General features: G+C 38.8%; 1 protein-coding gene across 1 annotated transcript in view; it reads right to left on the bottom strand.

The window, feature by feature from the left end:
• LOC124556600 (E3 ubiquitin-protein ligase HERC2) overlaps positions 1-23770 on the bottom strand; it is an 832907-nt gene that overhangs the window by 105871 nt on the left and 703266 nt on the right. The window contains exons 72-75 of the mRNA XM_047130567.1: positions 18199-18348; positions 11814-11917; positions 6366-6472; positions 4850-4977 (exon numbers count right to left, since the gene is read on the bottom strand). Of these exons, the coding sequence (XP_046986523.1) occupies positions 4850-4977; positions 6366-6472; positions 11814-11917; positions 18199-18348 (489 nt within the window). The remainder of the gene's footprint in view (positions 1-4849; positions 4978-6365; positions 6473-11813; positions 11918-18198; positions 18349-23770) is intronic.

Below are 23770 nucleotides of genomic sequence, written 5' to 3'. Positions count from 1 at the left end.
TATGGAAATAGAAAAAGAAGGCTGCTCCCCTTTTTGGATGTTGTCGTTCACTGTAAAGTTGATGGCACATTAGGACATGCCGTATACCGGATACCAACAAATACAAATCTATATCTTCTTGCCAGTAGCTGCCATCACCCTTCACAGGCCGTAGGTGTCCTTAAGACCCTTAGTGCACAGGGCACACTATGTATCCGATAAAGACAATTTGCAAAAAGAGCTCTCATACCCCAAGAGCATTTTTACATCGAATGGATTATCTCCACAACAAATTCGTAGAGCATCATTGCAAAACCTACAATGCAGGTATGTGATGGGGAAGAAGATAGTAATTCCTTCAGATCTAGTGCATTTTTGCCCTATGTGGGTGCTCTTTCCTCGAAGGTAGGCCGTATTCTTGAGAAACACTGTGTTAAGGTGATCTTCTGGCCCCCATGAAAATTGCAGCTTTTCTCAGCTCTGTGAAGGACGATTTACAGCTTTATAAAGTGGGCGTGTATCAGATTCCTTGCGGAAATTGTGAGAAGTTGTACATAGGTCAAACGACATGCACCATTCAGGAGAGATGTGTGGAGCATCGAAGATACATACGCTTATTACAGCCAGACAAGTCAGCTGTGGCCGAACATTGTACTGATACAGGGCATTCCATGAATTACAGTGATGTGAAGATTTTAACATCCACCTCTTCCTTTTGGGAATCTGTCTTCAAGGAAGGTATAGAGATTAGATTAGCAAATAATTTAATAAATAGAGATCATGGTTTTAATTTGGACAAAGCACAGATATAGCTCTTGGGGTAATTAAGCTGCAAAGAAGTCGTCATTGTGTCACTGCCACTGATCATACATTGATAAGCGAATCGAATGCCTGTACGCCTTCACCACAGGCGGTGCATGTGTAAGCGTATTTCTTTGCCGCAGAGCAGCATCTGTGACCCACATGCGCAGTACCACCATGGTGGAGCATATAAGGCTGCGCTTGGCATTTAGTTGTCAGTCTTGTGAGTCACTCTGAGGATGGCCTGACGATACGCAGCCAAAATATCATTGGAGGAAATTTTATTTCTGTGGCTGCATGCCCAAAATTTAATGGACGAGGCATCACATTGGATATTTCTAACAGAACAATGCTGTATTTTTGCTGCAGAGTTGAAGTGAGACAATAAACTCTCTCGTAACTCTGAAGCTGTGAACGCCCTGACAATTTCCAGAACTTTGACAACTACTTGTCAAAGTCAGTATTGGTGATCAGTTAAAATATTATGAGAAGGAAAGTTGCTACTCACCATATAGTGGAGATGCTGAATCACGGATAGGCACAGAAAAAAAAGACACTCACAATTAATGCCAACTCAGCATCTCCGCTATATGGTGAGTAGCAACTTTCCTTCTCATAATATTTTAATGGATTTTCCATTGTTTGATCAATTAAAAGATATTTTAAATGAAGGAAGTCACTCCCTGACTCTGTAGTGATAGGGTTGGGAAGATGGTACACTATTTGCTTTATTTTTTCATAATTCAGAGATAACTTAAGTGTAGGAAGAAAATTCCTTGGTGAGTTTTAGTAACACCTGCTCACCATTAAAATCACACTGCACACTGAGTTACAGGATTCCCCTGAAATTGCCACAGACAGAGCAATTTAATTGCCCCAAGCTTTTTACCCTTTTTTTCTTCGGGGAATCATCAGAGAGTTGAATTTTGATTAAAAACTTAATTTTATTTTTTCTTGTTTCGAATTTTTTTTTTTTTTTTTTTTTTTTTTTTTGAGAAGACACATCTGAGGCTACACAATGTCACCTCTTTAACATGTTAGTGCAGTTGCAATTGTGAGTAAATCTTATAACAGTGGTTTATTAAATGAGGAACTGAGCACAAGTCAGGACAATAGCTTAAGAAAATGCACATCCTCACTATAGAAATAAATGTTTAACTCCTACACTTTCCACACTAATGCTCATTTCAGCAGTTATCAATAATCCTTACAAAATTATATTATTCTATTGAAAAATGTCTCTAGTTACTCATATATTATGGTAGATAAGAAAGTTCAGCACGGTAACCATTTGGCAAAATACTCTCCTCTTTTGCACGCTATCATTTAGTAAAATCCCGTTCCAATATCTTGAAATGGTTATGACATGCAAAGAATGTTATAAACAGTTATCTTTCGCTCTGTTGTTGTGTGCACAGGTGGAACTTAGTACACTACATGAAATCCTTCTTCTTGACATTGGTTATATATAAATAGACACACACACACACACACACACACACACACACACACACACACACACCTAAGGAAAAATTCAAGATGTTAGCAAAATTTCATAAACAGCAATATATGATCTAATATGAACCAAATACAAAATCATAGTGACCTCCGTTTTACATTGCAAACTATTAGAATTTCACTAAGGGTGTTACATAAATGCAAAATATCAAAATAACTATGTCCATTAACAAAATGATAGACACTTCACCATGAAGCTGACATGTAAAGCTACAAGATGCAAAAGAATATTTTTTTTACCAAATAGTTTATTTAAAATTGTATGAGATATATTACAGACAAGGGAAAGCATGCATGATATTCTACTCCTATAGTTCAATTCTTTTATCTTGGCGGCTCACGCATGCCTGCCCAGACACGGGAGATTGCTGCGTTGCCAGTTGCACACGACGCATGCGTCAATAGAAGCAGCGCGATGGTGTAGCATAGTTCGCAAGCTTACGTTCAGGGGGGAGGGCGCAGTTCATGAAGTAAAGCCACCATGGCCGCATGAACCCTTTCGCCACTACAAACACGTGCTCCCTGCATTCCGCGCTGTGTGCGATTTTGTCACGGCACTGCTCACCTATGGAGACACATCGTGTTCCGACTGCTTTGACACTCTTATCATTCGATTCCACAAAAAGAATGCTTTTTCCAAACTCTCTATAAAAGAATGTCTGCTATCAAGACATTGCTCTTGTTCTATTACTTTATTTATGACTGAACGTTTCTAAAACTGAAGACACTCGTCCATGCACTGCACTGCAGTGGAGATCTGGCAACGTAGTTCTCTGTTCATTGGCTGACTGTGTTTTGTGACGTCAGATGTGCAGAACGAACCTAAACTCGGCCGCCAACATAAATGACGCGCACTTTAGAGGCACTGCTGCAACTTGGCTAGTGGGCTAACCCACGTTCCTTGTGTACATCCATATATGTGTTTAACTTCACTGGACAGCATGGCATCCTTTCTGTTCTCACACTAACCCATAGTTCTAGTTTCCTCCAAAATTATATCCTAATTTACCCAAAAGGGATTGCAGTATTCCAAAAGGAAAAATTATTCAAAGAGTGTGATGAATGTTTCTAGAAACAATTGTCATTCAAGTTGTCTGAGTTTTAGGCTTCTTGCAAAGTGCTCCTTTTGAGATTGTAAATACTACATCACAAGTGGACCCATATCTTTGGTTCCTCCATCTAAAATTGCATGATAAGACAATCTTGATTCCTTAGGGTATCAGTATTATTCTGACAGACCATTATCAATATGTGGACAATTTAGATTTGAAAGACTTGCTGCAGTAAAGTACATTTTGAGGCTTATTCCTACAATCTGTGAAAAAATCATAGTGTAAACTGTGAGGTTGATTTGTGAGTCATGCTTGGGTAGCTCAGTCGATAGAGCAATTTCCCCTGAAAGGCAAACAACCTGAGTTTTTGTCTTCGCCTGGCACATAGTTTCATTCTGCCAGGAAGTTTCATATCAGTGGATACCCCAATACAGAGTGAAAATTTTATTCTGAAAATGATAGCACAGATTGCAGTATGTGGATGCAGGTAGATAATCATAACCTGACTGCCTTAACACTTCCTGTCATTCCCTGAAAGCAAGTCTACAATCATGAAATTACACTTTTCCACATGGCAGTTCTGAACTCACATATTGACTGACCTGCTTCCATCCTACTTCTAATTCATTATGGCAAAGATTACAATAAGCCACATCACTGACAAACTACATCATCTTTCATTGCCTGAAGTGAACACTAACATTTAATGCTAATAACTTCTGGAGCTCCAGTACTTGAGCAAAGTTCCACTTGTAACATATCTACCTAAGACATCAAAGTAATTAAAACTGTAATAATACTGAGTAGCTCCACTCATAGCTGTCCCAATCATGAGACTTTACCCAGAAAAAAATCACAATAACTTCACCAGTCCTCTACCTGTTTGGCCAGTGTAGTTTCTTCATAGCAGCTCTTGTGGTCTGTCTGGATTACAAGATATCCTTCCACCTGAAGGTCTAAAAAGATTATTCTGCAAATTTTCTCTTCTCTCCTGCTCACCATCCTTTCAATTTCCTTCATTGTCAAGCAACTCCATAAGAAATAACTTAAATCTCTCAAGTTTCATCACAGTCTTAAGAAGTGTTCATCTTTGTTTGTAAAATTTTCTTCTCTTTCTTTATTCTATAATGGTTTTATATTTAGTTCACCACATCATAATTAATTGCTGATTACTGAGTTGAATTTATTACGTGCAGGAAAATATTTGAAGGTGATGTGTATGAGGATTATCCAAAAGTGGCATGGTGTAAGTTTCTGAAACTACAACCAAGTAAAATCCTAATCACCTGGCTTTCATTCAAATTAATTTTTCCTTCTTATTGTATTTCAAAATTGTGCTTGTCTCTGGAAATCTGGAGTAAAAAGACACTCAATGGCTGATTACATTCTATAACATGTCAAGTACAGCAACTGTAAGTCTTTTAGTTTTTCATTAATGGTGTGCTACTTTACTAATAGTTGCATTAACATATTTGACCCAAGCATGTTCATCACAATACCTGCAATGCGACAACAAGTCTTGGCCTCTGGATAGCATTTGTTGTACCATCACCCAGCTGTCCCTCGTCATTATCTCCCCAGGTGTAGACTTCACCTTGGTCACTACATGCAACACAGTGTAATGAACCTGGAAACAAATATTTTTGATCCACAATGGGTTGAGTAATTGCAATCCATTTAAAATGTGACACTGCACATTTATTTAGAAAACATATGTGTACATATGTCTGTAGAACATTTATTAAGGAAACATAGCTGAATGTTGGTCTATTGCAGAGAGCTTGTAACTATTAACTGATGTTATGTTTCTAATTATCTTCATTATTTGTTGGAAATTCACTTTGTTAAGAGGATATTTATGTGCTCTGTATACATGGGTTCTGAAACCAGCTTTCTCATGGCAAATGGGATGTGTGGAACTATTTGATATCGTTGTGTCAGTGGCAGTGGGTTTCCCATTAATTTTGATAGGCAACTTTTGACTGATGTTGGTTTGGCAATATCCAGGAAGTTTAATGTATTATTTTGTTTGTGTCCTATGACTAATATTTTCATGTGTGTTACTGAAGGTGCGAACAATGGGTTGTTTTCTTCAGCAGTTCCATTAAATATTAAAACTGTGTCATCTACATAACTCCAGTAGTAATGTATTCTCTGTGTTTTATTGTTATTACCATTTTCCATGTGGTTTTATAGGCAGTTAATAAATATATACTTTTGTTCATGTTGCAATGATTTGTGCAAATATAACACACTAATCTTTCATCAGGAGCACATATATTTAATTGTTATGTATTAATACACTGTGCTGCATTAGCACCTCTTTAAAGTAATTGTGCAAAGTGAAGTATGACCCAAAACAGAGCTGAAACAGCCAGTGGACATACATGCAGTCATGCAGTAAGTCATCTGCATAGTATCATCAAAAACATTTACATGATAGCACATCTTTAGGCAAGAAATACATCATACATTTTTTGTCATTTCTATATATGAAAGTATATGCTCTGAACCTGATTTAGTCCATAGCAATATAACAAATAAGTGATAATCTACCTAATAGTATAAGTACCACAAATAATATTTGAATAATTTGGATGTCTCTATGCCTGATGACGACCATTAGTAGCTCAAAACATAGTGATAATAAATTAGTGTGATATGATTAACAATTTTTAAATATTGTGACTTATTGTGGTGTATACATTTATCCTTTATTATAATAGTCACAGAAAACTAATCTGTTAGTATGGCTAATGACTATGGCAACAGGGTGCTCTGCACACGAATGCATATTTTAGTATGTACAAAGTATATCCTGTGCAAGTCTGTTTTTTACAATCATAGCTATAATGACTTAATAAATCTGGAGTACTTGTCAAGCTACAAAGTAACTGAATAATTTCAGACTATCAAAGTATTTGACTTATAATCTCATTATTCTCCTTACAGACAGTGTTAGATATTTATATATTTCAAAACTCACTAGTTGATAAGGCCTCAAAGTTTTATTACCTGTTGCAATACAAATTATCTTCTTGCCCTGTAGTGATGCAACCTTTCGAGGTCTTCTTACATGGTCATCAGTCCCATGACCTAAACGGTGGTAATCTCCCTTCCCCCTAGGGACAAAAATGTATTGAATATTGGTTTATGACATAAAAATAAATACAAAGAAATTTGAATGTCACATTATAGTATTTTACAGTCCTCCATATTTTACACTTTGAAGGACTGCAACACTACTAAGAGCTGGAGGAGGGGAGGGGGGGCAATGGGAGAGAGGGATCTTAATTTACATTTTACTGAGGCGTTTACATTTGAGGAATCCACTGAATGTTGTTAGGACTTCACTGAATTCTTAATTGCTTCTGTATTTCTAGGTTTGTAAAATGTCTATTCTGAAGTCTTTGATTGCTTCTCAACACATAAACAACAAAGATAACAAATGAAAAATCAAATGAAGAATGCATGAAATATTTGTGAAATACAGATTGTATCTGTTAATGAGAAGTACAATGTGTTCTGCTACATAATCATAAGTCACTCTGAAAAACCATTGTCCTAAAATATTAAGCAATGCGAATAACTTAAATGTTCTTAAATTCCTGGTTATGAAACACATTAGCATATACAAGGGGTGGACAAAAATATGGAAACACCAAAAACACAACACATTACCATGTCTAACACAATCTCAGAAACCTGCTGGCATTCAAAACAGCTCATAGTCATCTCATAATCGATAAACATAGGTCCCGTATGATTTTTAAGGGAATCTTGTACCACTATTCCCGTGAAATAGTGGCACGTTCAGGTAACGATGATGGAAGTGGATAGCGATTACACACCTTTCTTTCCAAAGTAGACCACAAAGGCTCAATAATATTGAGATCTGGTGACTGTGGTGGCCAGGGGAGATAAGAGAATTTATCCTTGTGCTCATACAACCATTCCTGGATGATGTGAGCTGTATGAAAAGGGGTCCTTCATCTTGGAACACAGCATCACCATTGAAGAACAAACACCATATCATGGGATACACCTGATCAACCAAAATGGTCATATAATCCTTTCCAGGGATGCAGCCTTGCAAAGTAACCATGGGGCCCGTGTCATATAACAATATGGCTGCCCGTATGATCAATGAAACCTCACCGTGTTTCACTCTTGGGACATAAACTCTGCCAGAAGTTGGAAAAAGTGAGATACAAGACTTGTTCAACCAAATTACTTTCTTCCACTTCACCATAGTCCAGTTTTATGGCTTCGGCACACTGTTTTACAGTTACAGGCATTTGGATCATTTGGTTTTGGAACTCCAGCTCGCCCTCCAATTCTCTACTTAGGGACCTCCCTTCATGTCGATGAAATCTTCTCGGGCTTCCATCCGGGTAGCTGTGTCGAAAATCCGCGACGTTTTGATGAATGTCATTCGAAACGTCGTGGATTTTCGACGCAGCTACGTGGATGGAAGCCCGAGAAGATTTCACCAGCAGCATACACCGGGAAAGCCTGCATCCCTTCATGTTGTTTTGCTGTTGACTGGGTTCGCAAGTACAACACACAGTTCTGCTGTGACTTTTTTAGCTGTTGAACTTCCATTTTTTTGTCACGATCTTCTTGAATGACTATATGTCACAACCACTCAACACACACTTCACCTGTGTTGTTACTTAGCAGATGATTTTTTTTTTTTTTTTGTGCATTCCCTGTGTGCAGTACATATCTTGACATGTTGCCTCTTGAAACACCAAATATATCAGCTACCTTGGTTATGGGAGCACCCACCCACAATTTGCCCATATTCAAGTTCACATAGTTGCAACATAAAGCACTCACAACTGCACAGAACACTGTTCTGATCACAACTGACACTTGCAGCATACTGCTGTTCATGGTCAAATACAACAGCACAACCTACAGATTTGGCTAACCCCTGCATTTCTCACAGAATTTCCATATTTTTGTCCAGCCCCTAAATTACATAAAACTAAGAGGTGCTTAACACCAAGGACTATAATTACTACAAGGTTTAATGATATTACAATACATATTGGAAAATCTTAAGCAAAATCTTCACAACACTGAACAAGTGATACATTAGAATCTATGAAACAGAGTTATGTTCACTGGCAATTTTATTTTTGTAACTTGGTTATGGTTTTTGGTTGCCTAAAGCACAATATTTTGAAGCAAAAGTTGAAATAGTATGAAACGGTCAACACCACAAATTCATGTATTTCATCTTAACTATGTGATAAGAAGCAGTGTGTATGAGCTCATGTAAATCATGTGGCAGTTTTTTTTTATCAGTCTACTGACTGGTTTGATGCGGCCCGCCACGAATTCCTTTCCTGTGCTAACCTCTTCATCTCAGAGTAGCACTTGCAACCTATGTCCTCAATTATTTGCTTGACGTATTCCAATCTCTGTCTTCCTCTACAGTTTTTGCCCTCTACAGCTCCCTCTAGTACCATGGAAGTCATTCCCTCATGTCTTAGCAGATGTCCTATCATCCTGTCCCTTCTCCTTATCAGTGTTTTCCACATATTCCTTTCCTCTCTGGTTCTGCGTAGAACCTCCTCATTCCTTACCTTATCAGTCCACCTAATTTTCAACATTTGTCTATAGCACCACATCTCAAATGCTTCGATTCTCTTCTGTTACGGTTTTCCCACAGTGCATGTTTCACTACCATACAATGCTGTACTCCAGACGTACATCCTCAGAAATTTCTTCCTCAAATTAAGGCTGGTATTTGATATTAGTAGACTTCTCTTGGCCAGAAATGCCTTTTTTGCCATAGCGAGTCTGCTTTTGATGTCCTCTTTACTCCGTCCGTCATTGGTTATTTTACTGCCTAGGTAGCAGAATTCCTTAACTTCATTGACTTCGTGACCATCAATCCTGATGTTAAGTTTCTCGCTGTTCTCATTTCTACTACTTCTCATTACATTCGTCTTTCTCCGATTTACTCTCAAACCATACTGTGTACTTATTAGACTGTTCATTCCGTTCAGCAGATCATTTAATTCTTCTTCACTTTCACTCAGGATAGCAATGTCATCAGCGAATCGAATCATTGATATCCTTTCACCTCGTATTTTAATTCCACTCCTGAACCTTTCTTTTATTTCCATCATTGCTTCCTCGATGTACAGATTGAAGAGTAGGGGCGAAAGGCTACAGCCTTGTCTTACACCCTTCTTAATACGAGCACTTCGTTCTTGATTGTCCACTCTTATTACTCCCTCTTGGTTGTTGTACATATTGTATATGACCCGTCTCTCCCTATAGCTTACCCCTAATTTTTTCAGAATCTCGAACAGCTTGCACCATTTTATATTGTCGGACGCTTTTTCCAGGTCGACAAATCCTATGAAAGTGTCTTGATTTTTCTTTAGCCTTGCTTCCATTATTAGCCGTAACGTCAGAATTGCCTCTCTCATCCCTTTACTTTTCCTAAAGCCAAACTGATCGTCACCTAGCGCATTCTCAATTTTCTTTTCCATTCTTCTGTATATTATTCTTGTAAGCAGCTTCGATGCATGAGCTGTTAAGCTGGTTGTGCGATAATTCTCGCACTTGTCAGCTCTTGCTGTCTTCAGAATTGTGTGGATGATGCTTTTCCGAAAGTCAGATGGTATATCGCCAGACTCATATATTCTACACACCAACGTGAATAGTCATTTTGTTGCCACTTCCCCCAATGATTTTAGAAATTCTGATGGAATGTTATCTATCCCTTCTTCCTTATTTGACCGTAAGTCATCCAAAGCTCTTTTAAATTCTGATTCTAATACTGGATCCCCTATCTCTTCTAAATTGACTCCTGTTCCTTCTTCTATCACATCAGACAAATCTTCACCCTCATAGAGGCTTTCAAATGTATTCTTTCCACCTATCTGCTCTCTCCTCTGCATTTAACAGTGGAATTCCTGTTGGACTCTTAATGTTACCACCGTTGCTTTTAATGTCACCAAAGGTTGTTTTGACTTTCCTGTTTGCTGAGTCTGTCCTTCCGACAATCATATCGATTTCGATCTCTTCACATTTTTCCTGCAGCCATTTCATCTTAGCTTCCCTGCACTTCCTATTTATTTCATCGCAGCTACCTTCTTTGTACCTATGTTTTCCTTCCCAACTTCTGTGATGGCCCTTTTTAGAGATGTCCATTCCTCTTCAACTGTACTGCCTACTGCGCTATTCCTTATTGCTGTATCTATAGCGTTAGAGAACTTCAAACATATCTCGTCATTCCTTAGTACGTCCGTATCCCACTTCTTTGTGTATTGATTCTTCCGGACTAATGTCTTGAACTTCAGCCTACTCTTCATCACTACTATATTGTGATCTGAGTCTATATCTGCTACTGGGTACGCCTTACAATCCAGTATCTGATTTCGGAATCTCTGTCTGACCATGATGTAATCTAATTGAAATCTTCCCGTATCTCCCAGCCTTTTCCAAGTATACCTCCTCCTCTTGTGATTCTTGAACAGGGTATTCGCTATTACTAGCTGAAACTTGTTACAGAACTCAATTAGTCTTTCTCCTGTTTCATTCCTTGTCCCAAGCCAGTATTCTCCTGTAACCTTTTCTTCTACTCCTTCCCCTACAACTGCATTCCAGTCGCCCATGACTATTAGATTTTCGTCCCCCTTTACATACTGCATTACCCTTTCAATATCCTCATACTCTTTCTCTATCGGTTCATCTTCAGCTTGCGACGTCGGCATGTATACCCGAACTATCGTTGTCGGTGTTGGTCTGCTGTCGATTCTGATTAGAACAACCCGGTCACTGAACTGTTCACAGTAACACACCCTCTGCCCTACCTTCCTATTCATAACGAATCCTACACCTGTTATACCATTTTCTGCTGCAGTTGATATTACCCGATACTCATCTGACCAGAAATCCTTGTCTTCCTTCCACTTCACTTCACTTCACTGACCCCTACTATATCTAGATTGAGCCTTTGCATTTCCCTTTTCAGATTTTCTAGTTTCCCTACCACGTTCAAGCTTCTGACATTCCACACCCCGACTCGTAGAACGTTGTCCTTTCGTTGATTATTCAATCTTTTTCTCATGTGGCAGTAGCATCTCTTAATTCGAAATCATATGAAATGGTGGTTCACAAGATTAAGACTTGGCTAATATGTTGAATTTACTACACACACTAATTTCAAGTACATGTTTCGTCCTTATGTAGATGTCCATTGCCTGAACAGTTACTGAGTGTATTTCATGTGTACCTCATAAGTCACAGAGCTAAAGATAGCTACACTGAGCCAAAAACAATAATTATATGTAAGAGAGCTGCGGTTCAGATGGCCAGTAAGAGTACTGAAAAATTAAAATAATTGACCATAGACTGCCCCCAACAGATATAATGTCAATATTGGTGGATTCATAATGTATTTTTTATGTAAACTGAAATAGTTCAGATACTTACCATGTGTAAACACTCCCTGAACGGGTTAGAGCTACAGAAAACTGTGAACCACATTCCACTTTAATAACCCCAAGACCTGCCAATGATTCAATCTTCATGGGAACCTGTAGTGTAAAAAGTAATTGACTACAAAAAAAGCAATTTTAAATATTTTAGGTGTAAGAAACAAAGATAATGCAGAAAAAATTGAATTATGTGCAATGAAACAATCTTTCATACAATCTCCACACCTTCAGTTCATTTTTGGTTGGTTAACCAAATTGCACTGACAGAAAAGAAGCAAGCACTAGTAACAAACTTGGAATTATGTCACTTCAATGAAAACTAGTAATAAAGAAAATCAACATATACAGACATTTATTCACTTATAAATTAGTTGTTATAAATTCACCTGAATTTGAGAGTAACAGAACTATTCACAAACAGAACATTAGAAAGAAAAAGGATCTGCATTACCCTTTACTGAATCTTAAATTTGGCACAGAAAGTGGTGAAATTAGCAGTTGCAAAACTCGTTTATAGTCCACCCATGGAAATAGAATACCAGAAGTGTTTCGAAATGCAGATTTAAGATTTTTTTTAACAGCTCCTTTTATACCATGAGAAAATTCTTGAATAAAAATAATAAGTCACTTCTACAGAAAAAACTGTAAATTGGCATATAAATATTTTTTGTTGTTCTGTTCATAGTTTTCACATCATAACATTTATCAACAACATGATTTAAGGAACAAGTAACTAGCCAACTAACTGATTTGACTGCTTTCGCAGGTAGCCCTCCATCTGCTAGGACAGGATATGATTGTGATGCAGACTGGTATAGGATGTGATGGGTAAGTGTATTGGATAGGTGTTGATCCCAAGACAAGGGGTTGAGAGTAGGTGTTGCTTAAGGACGGACTAGGATACTGCACAGATAGTGTGGGCAGCTGAATGTGACTTTTGGAGGGTTGGGAAGAATTGTGGGTAGGATGTTCTCCATTTCTGGGCATCAGAAGTAGTTGAAGCCCTGGCAAAGGACATGACAAAGTTGTTCCCATTTGGGATTATACTATGTGAAAAATAGTGCATGCTCTTTTGCATTTGGTTCCTGGGGGTGGTCGGAGGGCCAGGTTATGTGTGGATATGATATGGGAAATTTTTTTGAGGACTACGTCAGAGGTAATCTCTGTCTGTGAAGGCCCTATTAAGACCTTCAACGCACTGGGCAAATGATTGTTCATCACTGCAGATGCACCATCCATACGTGGCCAGACTGTATGGAAGAGGCTTATTAGTTTGACAGGGATGGCAGATCAATGGTAGATGGGCTTAGTATGGACAGAAGTTTCTATCAAGTCATTAGAGAGCTGGGGGTTAATACCCAGGAAAGTAGAGCACTGCACTACAGAGGACTAGGTGAAGTGGATGGGATAGAAGGTGTTGAGGCTGTGGAGGAATACGGATGGAGCGCATTGGCCTTAATTCCAGATCATGAAAATATCATCAGTGAACCTTAACCAGAAAAGCAGTTTCAGATTTTGGGTGGCTAGAAAGGTTTTCTCTAGATGAGCCAAGTAGATTGGCACAGGAAGCAGCCATATGGGTGCCCACAACATTACTGTGGATTTGTTTGTATATCTTCATCTCAAATGAGTAGTAGTTCTACATTCCCATTCCTTGTGCTCGCTGCCTCTCCCTCCCAGCCATCAGCCACCTTCCCCAGCCCTCCCTTCTGCTCCCAGTTCCTTTCTCTTTATGCCCATTGTACCCAACACAATTTAGTTCCCCATTCGAGCTGCAGTGCTAGCTCAGTGTAATTAACTAGAACAGTGTAGATGTACAGGTGTATGTGTATGCATATTAAGCTGTGTTTACACCGAGTTTAAAAATATGTTTATTCGCAACATTGTTTCACCAAAGTCTGCAACATGTTGGCAACAATGTTCATTGTTTGCACATCTAACTGGACTAGCAATCAACATTTATACATATGTATTCACATTGTTTGCTATGCTGAGCTGGCAGACACACTGTGTATTTGCATCAAGAGCTACACTACGACAAGTTAAGATGGTGAATTAAGGATGGCTGGTGCTGCATTGCTGCATTAATAATACTCGACAAAATAAGCAGAAAATGAGAGATAGTTGCTGTCAATGGACAAAAACTTACTACAGAAGACATGGCGAAAATGACATGATGAATTTGGAAGATGGTTCTGGTTTTTGTAACTTCATTAGAATGTCACCATCCAATTTCAAAATACTAATGAAGATTACAGGGCAAGTTATTCCAAAGAGATGCAAATTTCAGAAAAGCAATTCCAGTGAAGCAAATACTAGCTGTTAACTTTCATGTTTTGGCACTGAGAGATTCCTATCAAAGGCTTGCATATTTATTCCACATTTCAAAGCCAGCCACATCTCAGATAGTTTCTGCAGTGTGTGAAGCTCTGGCTGAAGAATTTAAGGATTATGTAAAGACAATTCAGCTATGTTAATGGTGCTGAAACATAAATTTTATTGATTACAGCATGTTAAAATTATTCCAAACCATCATAATTTTCATCAAACAGAAGTACTTATATTCCATTGACACTGGCAGTTCCAATGAATGTGACTGGTGAATCTGCAGTTGATGATCCCACCACCATATCTACACTCATTAACAACTCGACTCTTCTGCACAAACCCCAATATTCCTTCTGTACAAATTCACCTCTGCCTCAAAGAGTGTGTGTAGTTGTTGTTGTCGTTGTTGTTGTTGCTATTTTTGTATCTGTCCTTTCCTAGGGCAGCAGCTTGCATAATTGCCTGACAACAAACTTCCTAAAGTTCCCAATTGAATAGTGCTGTCACTGTTGTTATTGTTGAACATTCTGCAGTAGATGAATGGTATGAGGAAGAAAGTGAGTTCAGCCAGGTATCCACTTCCTCCACTGTGTGGGAGGAATTCAATGGAAGTACATTGTCCTATAGTGCTCTGTTGCTGGTTGGAGTGATTTTTACAATTACACAGGGTCATTTAGCATTGTGTTGCCTGCTGTTGTTGACACCAATTACAACTGTTTATATGCTGATGTTGGATACGCATGATTGATTTCAGATGGAGCTGTTTCTAAGAATGCCTCTATAAGTGAGCTATTTCACAAAAAACTGAACTATTACTGAAATCTGAGAAGGCATGAACTATCACTATTACAACAGCATGCCTCCACAATTTCTTAAGGAGAAACGATGAGTGAAGATACTATTACAGCCCATAAGGAAGCTCAGATTCTTATTGCCTACAGACAGGTATGGTGGTTCCAATGATACGGAGATGAGATGCTGCAGCCCCATCTATTACTGCACTCACAAATATACCAAAGAGAATGTCAAACACAGACAAATAAATTTGTGATGAATTTACAAATTACTTTGCAAACCCACAAGGAGTTGTACCATGGAAAAATAATTACAGCTGAATATTGTTGTACAGTACAGAATACAAATAAATGTAAGCAAGCATAACCTTGTTTACTTCTTTTGTGGTTGTCTCTCTTATTTCATTTGGCTCCTTAGCCATAAATAATCGAAACCAAACCACTTTGGTTTATACAAAAATTGTTTACCGCTGCCAGATTTCTTGCTCTCTTCAACTTTTCTTTTCTCACAACTGTTACAAGAGCTACAAGAGACCTCAGTTTTTTCTCCACACCACTGCAGTTGGTGCTGAGCAACACAGTGATGTTCTGTCGACAGTCATACCTCATTTTAGTATTTTTATAACTCATGTCACATATATTCAAAAGGCACTCCTCTGCCTCATAGTGGGTGACGAGTAAATATACCTTGTTTCTTGTCCAATACATTTTCGAAAGGTAACAGAACATCAACACTATACAAAATAGGACAGAGCACAAACAGCAGCTCTGTATAGCTGCATTTAGTGGTAGCAGACCAGAAACATTGTTTCCTTTGCCCTCAAACAACACAGTCATGGGACACTGTTTTTGTGTTTGTAACACATTGCAAATATCAGGAATCCACTACTAGTTACAAACAATGCTGCAATCATTGTTGCAAAACACGTTTCAAACTCAGTGTAAATGCATCTTTATAGTCCATCAAATCTTACTTTTAACTTAGCAGTAATATTTTTGTGCGCATTTTATTGTAAAAATCATTGGTTTGCTTTGTTCAACTACTAGTAGTTCACATCATATCTTAGAGTTTGATTACCAGCAAATGCTAAGTTGCTATTAGGCAACTGCTCTTCAGTGTTTTCTACAACATATCGATGTTCTGTGGAGAGTCGTAACTCATTTTAGAATTTTTTTAACTCATGTCACATATATTCAAAAGGCACTCCTCTGCCTCATAGTGGGTGACAAGTAAATATACCTTTCCTTTCCTTTCTTCCCAAATATTTCATTTTCATTTTATTTACTTTGCTATTTATTTCCTCACTTTCAGGCAACTACATTCTGGATTTGGATAGAATGCCAAACTGGGCATCTACCTTACAATTCACTGTGTGATATTGCTTGTCACCTAAATACAACTGTTCAGATTATATCTATGTCCAACTCATCCACTGACATGACACTGGCATTGCATACTCATTGCATTTTTTGTTCTACCTGTCCCTTGCCATATCCTTTCATGTCTTTCATTAGTTCCTGAAGAAAATATTTTTGATAGTAGTTTTGAAGGTTCCAAACAAGTTCTTTTCTCTGTGCTTTTTCTCCTTATATTTTCTGCAACTTAACATTTTTACCTTCAGATGCATATATTGAAACACTTTGCACGGATATCATATAACCACCAATAAAGATACCATCAGTCCCTTTACTGATGTACAATTGAATAGTGTTTGTAATCAAGGGAGGGAGGGAGGGAGGGAGAGGGGGGAGAGAGGGGGAGGGGAGGGAGAGGGAGGGAGGGAGAGAGAGAGAGAGAGAGAGAGAGAGAGAGAGAGAGAGAGAGAGAGAGAGAGAGAGACTGGATAGGATGAATTACCTCGTCTCCCATTCAATTTGCTACAATGATGTTTGCATATTATTTTTCACATCCATATATTGTAAACAAGATTGTAAGCTGACATTTCCTTAAGGATGTTAACAGTGAAATGACTAAGTGTCTTACCTATTCTCTTGTTTACACATTGTATTTTGTATACTGAGCTGAAGATGACTGTTTAAGCAATTGAAACTATTAATCACAGTTTTCTACATTGCGTTCCTGGGAAATAAAGGTTTTAATAAAAAATCTACAGCATTCAAATGAATTTAGTCTATGTTTTCAGAAGACCATTGGGTCCTCATTAAAAACTTTGGTTAAACTTATCTCTGGCTTTCAGTACCTAAAGCAGTTTCTGGTATAGTGATTTCTATGATGGCTTGGAGCTCTGGTTCTTTCCCAACCCAGCTACAACAATTTACAACTATAATCCAAATTTTCCTAGGTCAAAACTCATCTCGTGTTCAACCTCCTACCTTTCAAACTCTACCCTTATTCACACTTTTCCAAGACACTATCACATGCCATGTGATGTGATCCCATAGTCTCCAGAGGAGACTAAAGCAGCCCACACAATGACAACAAGTTACTGTTGTAACCAGTCTATGACATATGTGCTGGCTATCCACTTGTTGATGAGCTATGCTGCGAGCCTATAGTGTGGTTGGCATTTAAATCTGGCTGGATTTCTCATAGCAGTTCAATGGGCTATGCCTTTAATTATGGGCTTGCAGTATTTCACAGCACTCATTCTTGGAGCGACTGGAGCCAGCCAGAAGTTTTTGTTGTATGTCAAACTCTCACTAGTGTTTTTGTTCAAACAGAAAGAATGAAAGACCGATTCCAACATATACTATGATGTGAGTCAATGAATCTGCAGTCTATATGGTTGTAGAACTGTCCGATTTGGCCTCTTATTAAGACCCTCCACTTAGTTTGTGCCAAACGTCCACAATCAGTGTGGTCAACAATGCCGCAGATTCTGAGCTCTGCCTTCATCTTACCACTTCAGACAGCTGCTGGAAAGCAGAGTGAATTACTTCTGATCCAAAGCAACACACATCATTGGTACCACTGTGAGCCACCACCTGCAGCTGACTGCAGCCTGCACTCTTCATGGCACCTGGAAGAATTGTTTCACATTGGGAATGACACCCCCCACCCCCAACCCCTGGATAATGACAAACAAATTTCCAGTCAATAATATCTCACACATCTGATGGGCAACATTTCTGGTGAACAGAGGCAAGTGGTACCTGTCATTTGTTGGAGACTAATGATACGTATTTATACAAAAAACATGGATCCATTTATGTGCCGTTAACTTTACACAAAAAACGTATTTGTCCTGCATACTGCACGAAAAGATGTAAATTACTGATTTTTTTAACAGTACAGACCTTGCAGCCATCAGAACCACCACGGCCGAGTTTACCATAGTCACCATCTCCCCAGGACCACACATTGTCGTCATCAGTTATGCAAAGTGTCTGTGCATCACCACTACCACAAGCAATGTCAGTGACATTATATCCCACTAAAGATTCAACCTAAAAGCAAAAAAAAAAAAAAAAAAAAAAAAAGCAAAACAATTTAGCACTTTAACATAAAAAAATTTAAAAAACCACACATGTGGTATTAAAACAGTCACTAAATATTTTATAACATTCATCATCATTATCATTAATAAAATGTAACATCTGCTTGAATCAATTAAAGAAAGGTACCCCTCATATTAAGTTAGGTGATACAAAAGATGTTGGAACTCTTCACACCAAGGATTAACTGAAAAACTTTAATATGTATAGTGAAATACAGAAAATATTCCTTTTTCAGTCAAAGGCTCACAAAATATGCTGTCGTATATATGTAAATACCCGCATATTAATGTGTGCCATATAGAATATTAAGAAATATTAATTTAAATAGTCTCACTGATGTACTTCCATTGTTCACACCATAACAGGAGAGAAGGTTCAGCATAGTGGACATTGATTTTTTGTACCCACTATGAGAACTATAACAAAGATTATCCAGTGTCCACACACTCACCTGGTATCATTTGAGGACCCAAGGATGCCGTAACGCGACACTGAAATCAACTGCAATTAAGACCCATAAATACAGCTGAGGGTACCATTGCTATTACAAAATGCTGGATGCGTTTTGGAATTCTTGTGTGATGGTCTGGATAGATGTCCTCCTATCACACATTACGACCCTCTTTAACTGTCGGCAGTCTCTATCAGTCAACAGACAAGGTCAGCCTGTACACTTTTGTGCTGTACATGCTGCTTCACGTTTCCACTTCACTATCACATCGGAAGCAGTGGACCTAGGATTGTTTAGGAGTATGGAAATCTTGCCTACAGACGTATGATACAAGTGACACCCAATCACCTGAAAACATTTGAAACCCACGAGTTCTGTGGAGTGCCCCATTCTACTCTCTCACTTTGTCTAATGACTACTCAGGTCACTGATATGGAGTATCTGGCAGTAGGTGGCAGCACAATGCACCTAATATGAAAAACGTATGATTTTGGGGGTGTCTGGATACTTTTGATCACATAGTGTACCTTCCCCAGCATTTCCTGCCAGTTCTCTTATGTGAGTAGACAAAATAACTTCATTGTGCTCATGTTTAAATAGTGGAGTGACTTCCAGTTAACTGAGGACTTATTTGCCATAATTAAGAGAGAATTAAGCAGTTCCTGAAAGATGTCTGCCAGTAACACAATTAATTGTGAAAGAAGTGCAGTAAATTTCCTAGCATTCATTAATTCACTAGCAAGTTACCATGATACAGTGTATACAGCATTACAATATGCTGCTAATGACAGCCAGCAGCAACACGCCATACGTTTTGTTACTTTGGAACAACCTCTGTATATAAAGCCTCAAGAAATCCAGTCTGGGATTATTTACATGTGACTGGAATGATTTCATACACTGATGTTCTGCATGGGGAGCACTGATTACACAATGGCAGAGTCTGGGCTGAAAGAAGTGTTTAGTTTATGCTGCAAATCAGTTGACAAGATGCCAGTGTATCAGAAGAAAAAAAAGAGATGAGTTTTCAACATTTTGAGCAATATTGAAGATATTACTGTACAACAAAATTGAGAGAGATGTTTGCTTGGCATCAATTATAAATAAATTCAAGAATGAGCTATTTTGCCTCAAGGAGAATGGACGTACTGGTGCTTGGGGGGGGGGGGGGGGGAGGGGGGGGTACAGTATTTTAACATGATTTCATTAATGAAGATATTCATGGATTCTGAGTGTCGTGGTGATTGGAAAATGATACTATTCATCCATGCAAGTGGTCATTTGTGCACTTTCATGTGCAAGATGTGGTAGCATTAAAAATTAGCCAACCACACACTTGCAAGGATTTTGCAGAAGAGGATTATTACACCATAAATCAAGCTGCTTCTCCTTGTGCAAGAGTTTGGTCAGACATGACCATAGAGAGCCCCAGATCTACAATATTTCTGAACTGGACAAAAACTTGATAGTCGCGGCCCCAATTTGATATAGGACATCAAAAATTAAAAAATAAATTGGATTTTCAAAAATGTGCTCTTTTTGTAGAGCACATCGTTCTGAAGAGTTTGATATATAAAATATATATGTCTGAGGAAATGTAAGACATGTTATTTGGTCTTAAGTGTGCCAAAGTTGACAAGATATTAACTGGACACACTTACAGCAAAGGTGTTCGAGGGTATTTACCTGTCCAAGCTGTTTTAGATCAGATCATTCTGCAAGATGCCAGTGTATCAGAAGAAGAAAAGCATTCTTCTATCACATGTCACTGTATTTTGCTCTCTGGAATTCAAATGTGTACATCTAAAATGGGAGCCATCAACCCTATATTTAGGACAGAGGAAATTAAAATGTCTAGTGGTGTCTCTTCTACTCCCCATCTGCCGGTCTGACATCCTACACCCCTTAAAAACAATACTCACAATTAATACTGGGTAGTATTATTTCTGACCGGGGAATATGAACTTTTAAGAAAATTTGCATTCTTTATTGCCTATAAGCTAACAACTTTGTCTTTTCTGTGACATAAAATAAAATACATCTACATCAGACATGTGAATGATATTCCACTTTATTGACAAGTTTAAGTAAGACTCATGAACAGGGATCAACAAGAGGTTTGTGGACCTACACCACTTATTGCCCGAACCACCTGTATCTGAGCTAAAAATATCCTTTTAGAATGGGAAGAGTTACTCCACACCACATGACATAAGCCAATAAAAATAAGCAAAGTAGACTAATTTTCATGTCGAACGATCACTCACTTCAGATACCATTCAAATAGTAAGAATGGCAGCATTAACTCTTTCAACAAGATCCTGAATGCAGACTTTCCACAACAGTTTACTACCTGCCTGAACACCTAAAAATTTGAACTGTTCAGGTTCACTAATCACATGCTCATTCTGTGAAATTAAAACGTCAGGTTTTGTTGAGTTGTGTGTTAGAAACTGTAAAAACTGAGTCTTATTGTGATTCACTTTATTTTCTACAAGCCATGAACTTAGGTCATGAACTGCACTATTTGAAACCGAGCCAATGTTGCACACAACATCCTTTACCGCCAAGCTAGTGTCATCAGCAAACAGAAATATTTTAGAGTTACCCGTAATACTGGAGGGCATATCATTTATATAAATAAGGAACAGGAGTGGCCCCAACACTAATCCCTGGGGCACCCCCCACTTGACCGACCCCACTCAGACCCCACATCACAGCCTTTCTTAACATTGTGAGTTGGTTGCTAAAGTAAGAGGTGAACCAATTGTGAGAAACTCCCCGTATTCTGTAATGGTCCAACTTCTGGAGCAATATTTTGTGATCAACACAATCAAACACCTTAGTTAAATCAAAAAATATGCCTAGCATTTGAAACCTTTTGTTTAACCCATCCATTACCTCACAAAGGAAAGAGAATATAGTATTTTCAGTTGTTAAATGGCTTCAAAGGCTGACCTGTACACCTGATAGCAAATCGTGTGATATAAAATGATCAATTATCCTTACATACACAGGCTCTTCAATAACTTCAGCAAACACTGATGGCATAGAAATAGGTCTAAAATTATCTACATTATCCCTTTCTCCCTTTTTATAAAGCGGATTTACTACTGAGTACTTTAATCTTTCTGGAAACTGACCATTCCTAAAGGAAAACTTACAAACATGGCTAAATACAGGGCTAACATGTGCAGCACAGTACTTTAATATTCTGCTAGGCACTCCATCATAAGCATGAGAGTCCTTAGTCTTCAGTGATTTAATTATTCACTCAATCTCCTCCTTGTCTGCATCACAGAGGAGTATTTCAGACATCAATCTCGGAAAGGCATTTTCCAAGAGTTATATGATTCCCTGTAGAAGCTAAATTTTTATTTAATTCACCAGCAATGCTCAGAAAATGATTGTTAAATACTGTACATATATCTGAGTTATCAGTAACAGAAATATTTTTACTGTGAACTGACTATATCATCGACCTTGTGCTGCCGACCAGACACTTCCTTCACAACTGAACATATGGTTTTAATTTTATCCTGTGAATGAGCTATTCTCTTTGCATACCACATACTCTTTGCTTTTCTAGTAACATTTTTAAGCACCTTACAATACTGTTTGTAATGGGATACTGCAGCTTGATTGCGACTACTTCTAACATTTTGATATAATTCCCACTTTGTTCTACATGATATCCTTATCTCACTAGTCAGCCACCACAGCTGCCTATTACTGCTAGTGCCCCATTTAGTATGTTCTAATGGAAAGCGACTCGCAAAGAGCATGAGAAATGTATCAAGGAAAGCATTACATTTATCATCTATGTTATCGGCACTATAAACATCCTGCCACTCTTGTTCCTTGACAAGGTTTAAAAAAATCTCTATTGTTGTTGGATTAACTTTCCCACATAGTTTGTAATTACATGTGAGATTTGTTTGAGTACTAAAGCCTTTTAGTGTTAAAATTTGTGCCTCATGGTCTGAAAGGCCATTCCCGCTTTTACTAACAGAATGCCCATCTAGTAATGAAGAATGAATAAAAATATTGTCTACAGCTGTGCTACTGTTCCCCTGCACCCTGCACACAGTCTGCATCAGATCATACGAATTTAGAAGATCTACCAACATGCTTTTTCTTGCACCATCATACACAAAATTTATATTGAAGTCACTGCATATAACTAACTTCTGGTACTTCCCACAAAGTCAATTAAGAGCCCTCTTTATCTTGGGCAGAAATGCTCTGAAGTCAGAGTTAGAGGACCTACACTCCTAGAAATGGAAAAAAGAACACATTGACACCGGTGTGTCAGACCCACCATACTTGCTCCGGACACTGCGAGAGGGCTGTACAAGCAATGATCACACGCACGGCACAGCGGACACACCAGGAACCGCGGTGTTGGCCGTCGAATGGCGCTAGCTGCGCAGCATTTGTGCACCGCCGCCGTCAGTGTCAGCCAGTTTGCCGTGGCATACGGAGCTCCATCGCAGTCTTTAACACTGGTAGCATGCCGCGACAGCGTGGACGTGAACCGTATGTGCAGTTGACGGACTTTGAGCGAGGGCGTATAGTGGGCATGCGGGAGGCCAGGTGGACGTACCGCCGAATTGCTCAACACGTGGGGCGTGAGGTCTCCACAGTACATCGATGTTGTCGCCAGTGGTCGGCAGAAGGTGCACGAGCCCGTCGACCTGGGTCCGGACCGCAGCGACGCACGGATGCACGCCAAGACCGTAGGATCCTACGCAGTGCCGTAGGGGACCACACCGCCACTTCCCAGCAAATTAGGGACACTGTTGCTCCTGGGGTATCGGCGAGGACCATTCGCAACCGTCTCCATGAAGCTGGGCTACGGTCCCGCACACCGTTAGGCCGTCTTCCGCTCACGCCCCAACATCGTGCAGCCCGCCTCCA

The sequence above is a fragment of the Schistocerca americana genome, chromosome X (genome assembly GCF_021461395.2).
Source record: "Schistocerca americana isolate TAMUIC-IGC-003095 chromosome X, iqSchAmer2.1, whole genome shotgun sequence".
NCBI classification, from domain to species: domain Eukaryota; kingdom Metazoa; phylum Arthropoda; class Insecta; order Orthoptera; family Acrididae; genus Schistocerca; species Schistocerca americana.
The sequence above is the reverse complement of the archived record's forward strand: the minus strand, read 5'-3'. Positions and strand labels throughout refer to the sequence as shown.